Here is a 12,549-nt window from a genome sequence, read left to right as displayed (position 1 = left end):
TTTAATGAATTAAGGCTGCACATTTGCTAGAAACATTACTATAGAGCAGACTTAATGGCCTATGAATTCACACATAAACTAAAATACATCAACTTTCCTTTCTTATCACCAGGAGAAATGACACCAAAAGTCACTGTGGGCTAAGGAACATACCCTGGGGAGGAAGAACCACTTATATTAGAGAACAAAATCCCAGAAAAAGTTGCTGTTATTATCCCATTAAAAAAAGTCGCCATCCTGAACAAGTCAGCTGTTACCATGAGATAGTAATATTTGTTACCATTTGCTGGTACATGTTACATTTTTTTGTCATAAAATATTATCGTGCTAAAAATCTTACAAATAAAAAAATACAAAAAAAAGGGAAATTACAATTACAAAAAAAATTACAAATACAAAAAAAAAAGGAAATTACAATTACACATGTAACACTTGAAAAATGGGCAGGCATATTCCTAGAGGTTGATAAATGACGGGTGCCAGCCCCACAGCTCCCCTGTGGGGAAGAAGATATTTTCTCTCTGGCCATGCTTTGGCAGACCAGCATAAATTAATGCTGGATTGATAAATTCCACTGCAGCATGAGTTATCACCAACCCTTGGGTACTACAAAGGTCCCTTCAGTGTGACACGGCGCGCTGCTCTTTGCTAGCAGAGATGACGATGTGTGGTCAGACACCTGCAGCGCCTTTCAGGGGGCAAAACGTCACTGCAGGGCCCTCTCCTCCTCATCCCATTTTCACACAGCCTCACCCCGGGCTGGGGGACACCCACCTTGTTGCTGAGGTTGACGTTGGCGTTTCTGGCGAGCAGCAGGGACACCATGTCCACGTGGCCGTCCTGCGAGGCGAGGTGCAGCGGGGCGATGCCCTGCCGCGTGACGGCGTTGGCGTCCGCGCCGTACTCCAGCAGCGTGGTGGCGATGTCCATCTGGTTCTTCTTGGCAGCTATGTGCAGGGGGGTGTAACCATTCTGCCAACAGAGAGCACTTCACTGAGAGCTGCTCATTCCACAGGGTGATAAATCACTTTGCTGTACCTCCCCAACTCTGTGAGTAATTATGCCATTAGTCCTAAAAATTCTGTCAAACTCAGTCAAATGTTAACAAGCTGTATGAACCAATGTATCTGACCTTTAGGCAATCTCTTTTTTTTAAAGTATTGCTACAAAGAGGAGGATTCTGAAGTAAATTTTCAAATTTGGGAAAAAAATATCTTTTCAGGAAAAGACAATCTATAGAAATAGGAGTTTGAGTTTTGTTTCATAGACATTTGCTCCTTTTCCTTAAATGTACATAAAATCTTTAACAAACAGAAGAGCAGGATGTGTGTTCATAACTCAGAACAGCTGTTATTGTTTGGGGTTTTTTCCCCATTTCCCAGTGTGAACGAAAGCATCATGCACATGAAATATGGCCTTTCTTGCAGCATTTACACTAAACCTTACTGACAAGCTGGTTTTATTCAGATCAAGGGAAAAACTGAAGCATATAACTTCAGAGTCATGCATTCCTTATCTTTTTATTCCTTCCAATATGTGTACCCAGGGAGCCCACTACTAAAAATAAAAATGCAGTATCTATTGCCTGATACAATTTTGTAACTCTTAAAAGAGACAGCTAGGCAGAAAATAGATAAATGGATATAAAGAATAACTGATCAGCACACAAATACCAAAACTCTGATGGAGGTAGGACCAGCTTTTGACACTGATTGCAATGACTGTTTAGTCAAGAACTTCCTGCCTTGAATAAGAGACAAGGCCAGGGGGGATGAGACCCAAGCTGCATAAACCATTTTGTATTTTTGTAAGGCATCATAAGTACCATTTGCATCTCAGATGACCCATCCCAATAAAATCTACCTAAAGGCACAAAGCATTCACCTGGCTGGGTTCCTCCCTGCACCCACACAGCAGCAGGGCTGGTCTAAAAAGGAAGAGATGCAAAGCAATGCAGGTATGAGCAGGGAATAAATAGATGGGGGCTCACAAATGATTACAAGAGAGCTTTAATAGGAACCTGGCAGCAAGAGATGCACAGCACTAGTTTCATGTGGAAAAGGTTCTGTAACCTTCCAAACTGAGTTCAGATTCAGTTCAGATCTTGGATATGAAGGAATTTGAAAATAACATTCAGGAAACACAGTGCCACAATCAATAAAGGAAGCACATGGCCACTGAATTTTCACTTCGAAGATAAAGTGCTTCAGGAAAAACAAGCATAATCCTCTCCCTTAGACTTCCTGCAGGATACTGCCATGTAAAACAACCACTGCCACACGAGCACCTAATAAATCCTAAATACTACATGCTAAATCCTGCATATCTGCTAAAACATAACTCCTTGAAATGGAGCTCATATTGCATTACATAAAATAACAAATGTAGTTTCCAAGCCTTTTCCTCAGAAATGGGTATATACTGCATTCAGTGGAATGGACAGCAGCAGGTTGCCAAGAGAAGGCAAAAAGAGAGCTGAAAAATAAAAGCTGAAATTCAGCTCAGTCCCAGTCTGCATCTTCTCCTCAAAAGGGCAGCACTCTGTCACAATGCATAGATGGAAAAGGAAACAGAGAAGTTCAGAAGGAAGGGTATTGGGTTATTCTGTTTGCCAGGGAAAAGAGCGGAAAAAGGGAAAAGGGTTAAAGATGAAAGGAAAGAGGAAAACTAAGGCCTTGGGGATGGCATGGCAAGGAAAAAAGGCACTGTAAAGAGGATGCTAAATTCAAATTAGGGATAAGCCACACATGAAATTAGGCACAATTTTTGCCTATGAAAGAGAAGAATGGTTCATCAGGATAACTGTACCACAGCACTAGACTCTGACATGCTCATTTCCCATACCCTGTCACTTATCACTCTTCAAGGCAAATTTTGCTAGGCTTGGCTAATGAGACACTCTTAAATTAAGATCAGTGTTAAAGACAGTAGTGTCACAGGAAAGGCAACCACTGATGGAACTAACTGTGGAGTCAGTGATGAGATATGACATAACATTTATTTACTGGACCACATTTACAAAAAGTGCAGGAAATCATCTGCTGTTACCAACATCATCTTTTGGATGAGTGCACAGCGGGTGCCCGAAGCAACAAACATGTTATGGTTAATTTTGTTTAGTATTGACGCTGTGCTGGCTGCTGCCGTGGCTCACTTGCTGCAGAGCACTAACAAATGCTTTCTTTTAGGCACACTTACAGCTGGCACTTGGAGGCCTGAAGTGGCAGCTGCAGAACTGCTCTGTTACAGATGGGGAAGCTGAGGTGACCTGACACATGGGTTTGTGCCATGCTGTACCACAGTCCGCAGGGCTTCCACCTTGTTTGGACTTCCCAAGCCCTTGGCAGGGGCTGCTGCAATCCCTGTCCCTACAGGATGCACAGCTCCCACTGGCAGCTTCTTCCAGTGAAAACTGGGTCAGTGCCTTCTCACCCTCTCCAGAAGGCCCTTCCTTCCCCCCAGTGGCATTTGAGAGTGCTGTGCTGCAGTAGTGAAAGATCAGAGATCACTCTGGCTGCCCCCCGGGGCACTGCTCTGGCAGAGCGCCACTATCGACAGCATTGATTCGAAACTGTGCTGCTGGCAGTCCGTGTTTATTTAACTTCCCCCTCCTTGCACTACCAACTCTTAGTATGGAGGAGTTGGACCCCTTCTGCATGGCTGCAGGAGAGGATGGAGGGGGACCCCCTTCTCCATCCTCTCCTGCAGCCATGCAGAAGGGGTCCAGTGTATGGTTGCACTCAGCCATGTGTGAGAGGAAGGCAATCAAGGAGCAATGCCCATCTAACCACAATACTGCCTTTTCCATTAGCTCTCCTTTCTCCACAGCTTTTCTTTTGCAGATTTAAGGAAATTGTCTGGGTTGTTTTAAATGAGGTATTTACACTGCACTTAATCCGCTTTAACCTACATATGTTTCCATCCTGCTTTACCTAATGTTCCTGCTCAAATATCAATTATATTCTGATTGATTATAGTATTTATCCATCCCACACTTAAAACTGGGATCCACAAAAGAAATAGTTTAAGCTTCTCTAAATTCTCTTTGTTTTATGCACTACCAGAATAAATTTACATATTTATTCTTTCATATCCTCTGAAACCTTACACTAGGCATTGTCTTGCCTACAGTAAATTACAAAGCAGGGCTGTGACTGCTTTTATTTCTTGCCAGTCCATTTACATTGGGCTAGAAATACTTTTGTGAAGCACATGAATAATTACATATATTGTGCTGAGAAACTTATCTGGCCTCAGATGTCATCCTGTGGCACAAACAGAAGTATCCCTGCATAGCTGGGCTTCAACCCCAGGCTTGCCCTGCACAGATCTTAAGATGCAAAGATACAAAGCTGGCTAGCTTGGAGAAGTTACTGAAGAGGCTGGACAAATGAAAGCGAGGCTCAGTATTTTCTGAGACTGAAACTGGTGATTTAAACTGTTTCTGCATCCTTATTGCTTTTTTTTTATTGCTGCTTTATTCACCTGCAGGATTATTCTTAGCAGCTTTATGTGGACGTGAGACATTAACAAACAAGGTCACCGAGCCTCCTGTAACTACAAACATACACAGCCTAGAAAGAACAGGGGCAGACAGGGAATAAAGTGACATAAAAAGCCTGGGTATTGCTCCCCAGGGCGGCCAGTACTTGTACCTTGGCAGAGGCGTGAGGTGAAGCTCCCTGGTCCAACAGGAGGAGGGCCACCTTTTGATTATCGTAGTGTGCAGCTACATGCAGTGGTGTTAAACCGCTCTAGAAACACATGCAGAACAAACAAGTGCTGTTACAGACCCTCTCCAGGGGAAACTCAGGGGTCTGGAAAATTCCAGTAGATAAGGTGAAAAAACACATTTGTTACTCATTCGTGTATCCAGAGTCTTGGGGGACTTTTAGAATCAAAAAATGAAACAAATTTGGAAATCCTTCCCGAGCTGTGAAAGCCCCATTTGCTTTTCCCAGGGAAGATGAACAGAGAAGCACAAATCTGTGCTGCCCCCAGGGTAAGGAGGTCACACCCCTGGCAATGTTATCCTTTTACTGCAGTGGATAAGCAAACTGCCCCTTGGATCTGTAAGAATCCAAGCTGGGCTGCTTTAGAAAGCTTGAGGTCCTATTGGCCTTTGCCCCCTGCCCCATCATGAGAGCTGGGGAAGCAGAGCCAGCTACCCAAATACTCTGATAAGGACTGTAAATACTCTGGGCAGGAACACAGTGGAATAGTTTGTCTCCATTCCCCTGGATGTGAACACAGAGCCCATCATTTTGTTGTCAATTAATGACAATAAAAGTCACTTTGTCAAGAGTTTGCTGGCTCTTGGCAGCCCCAGCAGGGACTGGAATACCACGTGAAACAAATTCCAGCTAAACCCAGGCTGTGGATACCAGTGTGATGGTAAATAAGTAGGAGGACATTAATAAATTATTATCTGGTTTGAGATATTTGCTGTGCAAGTGGCAGTGGTTTCTTCTGTCCTACCTTTCCAGAAGCATCAGGAGACGCATTCTTCTGAAGCAGGAGGTTGGCTACCTCGATTTTCCCATACTTTGCAGCCACATGTAGTGGAGTGAATCCTTTCTGTAAGAGAAAGCAGGAATATAGCAGCCCTGGGTGCTCTTTCTCAGGGCAAACAAGGTTTGTCTCTGATCTGCAAGGATGCAGCTGCTTCCATCCACCCCCTTACATAGTCCTCAGTACAGGCAGTAAGTCTGCAGATTCCCAACTGCCCTGTGGGGTCTGGAGGCCCTTCCCTTGCAAGGCAAAGCACTATCTACTTTAAACAAGGGAAGAGTCTGTTCCTTTCTTCACACTACCAAAGACCCAAGGGCAAGTCTATCAACACCCGCCTGGAATTTCTGCCCTGCATTCCTTCCATTCCAAGAAAATTCATGCCTGCTCACTAGGATGTATTAAACATCAGGTCCTGAGGTAAAAGCATGAAGCTTTGTACCCTTTTAATAAACGTAGCTCACACTTAGACTGTATGTGCATATGACTCCTGCAGCATTTAATTCACAAGCAGCCCTTGCTGCAGGTGTGCTCTGTGATTCTGCCACTCCTGCAGCTCGCTCACCTTGGTGATGATAGACAGAGATGCACCATGATCCAGAAGAACAGAAGCCACATCTTCATGCCCTTCCCTTGCAGAGAGGTGCAGGGGTGTGTAGCCTGACGTGGTGGCTGCGTTGGGAGATGCTCCCTGCTGCAGCAGCTGCTGCACAATGTCTGCCTTGCCCAGGCGGGCAGAAATGTGCAGCGGGGTTTGGTCATCCTAAACACACAGGGAACAACACAGGCATGCATGAGAAAATTGCCCCCCACACTGGGACTGCCCACACTCTGTTACTTTTCAAAATTGCACACGAGGTTAATTCTGCTGAGGTCTTAGCTGGGGAATGTTGCATGCTGGCTTTCTCTGTGTCATGTCACAAAGATACCTTGCTCTCTGTTAGTGCATCACAAAATACTCCAGACAGTGACATAACCCATAGAAGTTAATAAATTGATCAATTTTCTTCCTTGTCTGGATTTGCCTCACTTTGCTTTGCAGGCCTTTCTGAAAACAAAGCTAGTGCATAATTGTGTTCCTCACATCTTGATCTCTTTTATACTTCACAGCAACATTTAATAGCTTAATCAATTATTACCTGCAAACTTGCATAAAGTATCATAATGACTGATTGGAATTTTGCAGTTAAATTTTCCATAAGTGTAACTGATGACAGAGCTTGGTGTAGAAATGAATTGTCACTTTCTGCTTCTCATTCAGAAGACAATAATCTGAATAGTTTTAAGTATGGTGTTTCCCTGTCATGAATCTCATGGCTTATTTCTTTTCCTTCACTGAAAATATGAGGGTGTTGTGACCTTGTTCTGAGCGTTTAGAAGGTAATTTCCCAGCTCTTATATTTGGTTTTGTATTTTTGTCCTCCCCCTTCTCTGTTGTAGAATCTTTGGATTAAGCACACTATCACAACAGTGTGACCAAGCATCTTTCTCTCCCCATTTTCCCCTGCTGAATTTCCTACCTTTTGAGAACTGTCCTGCAGTTCTGGGCTGTTCTCTGCAAGGGAGATTTCTGCCCATGCCCATCCTACAAAAGTGATTTTACACCTCTGGATTTAGGATGGGAGCATGCCAGGATATAAATGTTGCTCCTCTGCAGGGCAATTCTCCCCTGACTGGGGGAGCATCTTTGTGGTTCTTAAATTATTCCAGTTTGTGCCTGTTCCCCACAATTTCTCACAGCTGATGTTAGCACTGGTGTATAATCTACTGCGTGCATTTAGTTGTTATTTATGATAACAAACTGATCACAGGCAATGGCAGTTTGCACAAATTAAATCATTCTGTGAATTTACTCAGAAAATATTTGCACGACTGCTTCTGAGCACGAGCTGTTCACTTCAAGATTGTCTTTGGAGATTTACAAACCACATGAATCAGTTCTATTGTCAGGCTCCTTGCAGATATAAAGCGTATCAGCTAGAAATATTTAGTCAGAGTTCCTTATAAGTAGATAATCTCAACTGCAAACTTACTTGTGACCCAATTCACAGATAATTTCACAATGAAAAACAGTTTGGTTTTTTTTAGGCTACATCCATTTTATGACCATTTGGGGAAAAAATATTTCCTGAGTTTACCTATTAAGACTGCTATTTATTGCACCCATTTATCACCTTGCCCTGCCTGTTTCCTGGAACTCTTTGGTTTCCATAATTTGGCATGTTCCTTCATGCCTCTTGACCATTTCTTTTTCCTCCACCCTTACCTTCCTCAACTGCAATTGTTTCTATAGGATCTGTTCCTTCTTTCCAGCCCTCTGCTACATCCCCTCAGTGTGCCTCCTTCCTTTAGGTGGTGTTCTTTAGAAGTCTAACTATTTTTACATACATATAGGCTGCTGCTTTAGGGACATGACAGGAGACACCAGAAGCCAAGGGTTTCCAGTTCTGCTGAAGTAACAGCACATTTGAGGAACTCCTCTCCCTCCTCAAATCCTACTTCAAAAGAAAACTCTTCAAACCCATGATAATTTATATTAAAAACTGGGATGGCATCCACCTGACATCTTTTGCCTTGTCTCTTACAGATCACTCATGGCTATAGCAAGAGGGTACATAACAAAATATCAGTGGGCACCACAAAGGTTTGGCTTCACAAACGACACAGCCAAGATGAATGTGAGTCCCTGCTTTACCCAGCAGGGATCATGCAGGTTTGTTCCACCTGGGCCATGTCCTCACCTTGGCTTTGGCCTCCACCTGGGCTCCGTTCTGTACCAGGTACCTGACGACCTCAGTCTGGCCAGCCCTGGCTGCCATGTGCAGTGCTGTCTCTCCTCTCTGCACCCAGAGCAAAAACAGAACAGAGTTAGACACACTGCAGGGAGAACAAACACCAGCGTGCTTCACAAACACAGAAATACCAGGGACCCAGCTCAGAATGATCTCCACTAAAAAACTCTGCTGCAGCTGTCTGTAAGATGTAAGATTAAATCAATATTTGACCTGACACTGTGTGCTGCAAAGCCATTTATTGCAGGGTCAGTTTCCCAGCTCAGTAGTGCCTTTGTCATTATTTTTTGCTGAAAAGAGACAGTGCAATTTTTATATTACTAGCATTTTATTAGCAATGTTAAAAATTATATCCTGAATTTAGTAAAAAATGTATTTCAAATTTTGTATATTCAGGCACACATGTATTTGGCTTTCCTTCTATAATGCCTTATGCCCCTATTATAATTTGTAATCTGACAAGCACTGAGGCAACTGACCAAGAAGGAAAAAAAAAATCATTACTGAGTACACTCATCTAAGGCTTCATGGACTTAATGAAAGACAAATGCAAGGAAACCAGGACAATTCAGGAGGCAAAGTGGTTTCTACCTTTTTGGGTATCAATGTGTCTTTAGGTACAAACATCTGCTAATTAACAAAGGTGCTGCATTTTTACATAATTTAATAGAATCAGCCGGTGAAGACTTTTACAAAATACTGTCTTCTAGCTGCACCTGTGTATGGAAAGTGAAAAGGAGGCCAAACTGATAAAGAGGATCAACATGCTTCTGCTTCTCTTCCACTTCCCAACTTTCACATATCTCATCTAAGAACAAGTTCAGTTTTTACACATGCCCTGGGAGCCCTGGGGCACACAGCACACAGCCAGCAGAGGAGGCTGGATGGACACAGGCAATATGTCCCCACAATCTGCTGCAATCTGTTGAATTTGCCTTAAATGGCAGACCCCCCGGGGTCTTGGGAAAACAGTGCTCAACGGTCAAGCACAGACCTCAAAAATCACATCTGAGAAGCCACAGTATGTTCTCATTCTTTACTTCAGAAAATCAAGAGATTAGAGCCTGCTTAGGACCAGCCCCCTTGGACATTTCCTCAACCTGCCAAGCATCTCCCAAGTAGGAGTCAGCAGGCTGCACTTTGCCATGACTGCTGCACTTTGCCATGACTGCAGCAGGAGCCACAGGTGCTATGGAGGCGGGTGGTGGACAGCAGAATCAGGCACTCCATCCCAGCACTGCTCCCAGATATTATCACACTTTCATTCCCAGTCCTGCCTTGCTGAAAGGAAGCCCGTGACTCACCACATTGGTAGTGTTGGGGGATGCTCCATGATGCATTAGCTGTGATACAATATTTACATGTCCCATGAAGGCAGCAACATGGATTGGAGTTAGGCCCGACTGAAAAACAGACCAAAGTTCAATTAAAATGCTTATTTCCACATACCTTTTCAAGAACATCATGGGGAAAACATAAATTTTTCTAAAGTGAGTAAACCCAGCTGCTTTCTCTTCTGAGAGGGTTTTATCTTCTTAAAACCATATCCATATGCTTAAATGAAAGGCACACAGGATTGGGAACACCTATGAGTGTGGTTAGCGAGCAAATATATAAATGTTCAAGGAATTCAGCAGTTCTTCATCAACAAAATCAACCATAGCTAAGCAAGATTAAGATTAGGCATTTGCTAAATATTGTCTTGGAACATGAAAAAAAAAAATAGAAGCATTCCTAGTACTAAGGCAAGGCTTTTTGAAACGTTCAGCTTGCGCAAGAAATATCACCATCATGAATCTTCACCCATTACACAAGATATGAGAGCCCAACTGGAGAGAAAGAGAGGGAGAGGAGGAGGAGAGGGGAAAAAAGGGAGCAGTCATTCAGCAGGGCATGACCTCAAGGATTTTGCTTTAAAAATCCAATCAGTAGTTAATATTTCCCCACGCAGAATCACCCTAAAGCCTCCTCACAGCTGTACCAACAGCCAGCCAGAGCCTCCAGAAGGGCCTTTTGCTACCAAGAGCAGGAGAAGGCTCAGTAGATCTCTGGAAATCCCCATGGTTTAGGCACCTTCCCCACAGATATATACAAATCCCAGAGGGTAGAAGTGAGGAAAGCACTTATCTTCCTTTCTCATGCAGAACAGCAAACATGAGCAGGAAGGCAGAATAACCGGCCAAGTGTGTAAATTGTTTTACCTGTTTCAAACAATTCAGTAAATGCTTCTAGAGTTTTTAAATGCTAGTCTGGAGCTACATGAACTGTAGCCAGGGCAGACTCTTCTTCCTCAAGCAAGCCAGGAAGGGATCTGTATGGTTTGCTGCTGAATAATTAGAACAACCCTACACACATTAAATCAAACTCCATTTTATGGAGATGAACTATTCCCCATTGCACCTTGTTTAATCCATGGAATTCCCTGTCATTTTCTAACATGGCCCATTCCACAGTGGTCATATATTCATACATGTGATTTTTGCTCCCCTCCTAACTTGGTACAATATACATACATGGAGGTAAAAATTCCCATAGGTACTCAATCAACCTCAGAATTGTTCCAAGAACTGGGTGCAGACTATCTCATGCTGACTGAAGTGAGAGTATATTGATTTCTGTCTAGCTGATTTGTGATGTCCCATGATGGTGGGAGAATAGAACTTCTTTTTGGAAAGCCAAAAAAGGTCTGAATTAAACCACCTTTTAAAACAGGACTTGAGTGAAGCATAGTCTTCACCTCAATGTCTGTAACAGAGCAAATCTCATCCTTAAGGCCTTAAATTACAGAAGGAAAATTGGCAGAAATGGTAGATTTTAGGAAGTTATTTTTGTTACATTTCACTTGTTATTCTCACTATAATCCCAACATAAATTTGTGACTCATTAGGGCAACTGACTTTATTGTTCAGTTTTATTATTTCACAATATCTAGTTGAAAATACTTGTTGAGTTAATTGGTCCATGCTCTTTCAGAAATACTGAAATATTAATCAATACAGAGGCAATGAATTTTGTAAGAAAAGCAAAGACAAGCATGGAAAGACCATTTCTTACCTCAGTTACAGCTTGAATTGATGCACCGTGCTTTAGAAGAAGTTCCATTACTTTTATTCTGTTCTTCTTGCAGGCAATGTGAAGAGGTGTGAAACCATTCTGGAAATGAGAAAGAACCCACTTTTTGATGCCCTCATGTAATTAAAAAATAGAACTGAGTATGGAATTCACAAAATAAATTTTTCCATTTTAAATTAACAACTCCCAAATTTATTTTGGATATACTACATTTTTCATGTAATAGAAAGTAAACATTTATAAGATGATAAAGATCTATTTCATATATCCAGTTTTAATTATGAAATATATTGCCCACTCCAACAATTAATTTATCTTAAAAAATCTCAATTCGCGCAAAACTGTCAAACCCTTCTTTTTTGCTTACCATATTCACTTTTACTGGGCTAGGGTTTTCTGCTGGAGTCTTTGGGGAATTTGGGGTGGGTTTTTTGGTTGTTTTTCTTTTGACCTTTTAGAAATGCTGGTAAAAAAAGCACTTGCCTTTTACAGGCTCTGGAATTTACATCTTCTAAACTACTTTTACTACTTGCTTTGTTTGTTTGGGTTTTTTTCCCCATTCATTCCCTGTCAGCTTACTGCAACTAGAAGTATTTCACCCCTTCCTTTAAAAAAGATGTGTGCAGTGGGATGAACATTAGAACTATCATTTTATTTAGTGTGAGATGATACCACAGAACAAAAGTAAATCAGGAAATGAAATAGGCTGTCCAGAGCACCCACGATTGGTACAGCAACATCAGAGCACTGAATGCTGATGCTGCTCGGTACAAAAGAGCCTTTGCAGAACATTCTGAAAACAACTGGCAGAGCTGGTCCCTCAGATCTGATCAGAATTATCCTTTTTTACCTGCCATATAGTAAAGAATATTGTTTTCATGATGTGAGGTCTATGTCATTGTCTGTTCCAGCGCAGCAGCTCCCACCCCTCTCCTTGGCAGTGCACAATGCCCAGGGTGAGCTCAGCTGTATTCCATATATCCTAATAGCTGACCACAGACACCTGAATACAAGCTGATCTGCCACAAAAAGCTCAGGGGCTGAGAGAAGGAAATCCATGGAGCCTGTGCTGCCTCCAAGAGAGTCAATCCCACCTGGCTCGAGAGGGTTTCAGGAGCTCACACAACATTTCAGGAGCTGAGTGAGCTAGCACCAGGCTGTGAGACCAATCAACCCA

At 42.6% G+C, this 12,549-nt stretch overlaps 1 protein-coding gene across 26 annotated transcripts in view; it reads right to left on the bottom strand.

Annotated features, from left to right (window-relative positions):
- ANK3 (ankyrin 3) overlaps window positions 1-12,549 on the bottom strand; it is a 284,651-nt gene that overhangs the window by 92,054 nt on the left and 180,048 nt on the right. For all 26 annotated transcript variants that reach the window (XM_030950841.1, XM_030950832.1, XM_030950843.1 and 23 more), the window contains 7 exons: window positions 11,355-11,453; window positions 9,605-9,703; window positions 8,250-8,348; window positions 6,074-6,271; window positions 5,479-5,577; window positions 4,656-4,754; window positions 775-972 (listed from right to left, as the gene is read on the bottom strand). In XM_030950841.1, coding sequence (XP_030806701.1) covers window positions 775-972; window positions 4,656-4,754; window positions 5,479-5,577; window positions 6,074-6,271; window positions 8,250-8,348; window positions 9,605-9,703; window positions 11,355-11,453 — 891 coding nt within the window. The remainder of the gene's footprint in view (window positions 1-774; window positions 973-4,655; window positions 4,755-5,478; window positions 5,578-6,073; window positions 6,272-8,249; window positions 8,349-9,604; window positions 9,704-11,354; window positions 11,454-12,549) is intronic.

Source organism: Camarhynchus parvulus, chromosome 6 (assembly GCF_901933205.1).
Source record: "Camarhynchus parvulus chromosome 6, STF_HiC, whole genome shotgun sequence".
Taxonomy (NCBI): domain Eukaryota; kingdom Metazoa; phylum Chordata; class Aves; order Passeriformes; family Thraupidae; genus Camarhynchus; species Camarhynchus parvulus.
The sequence above is the reverse complement of the archived record's forward strand: the minus strand, read 5'-3'. Positions and strand labels throughout refer to the sequence as shown.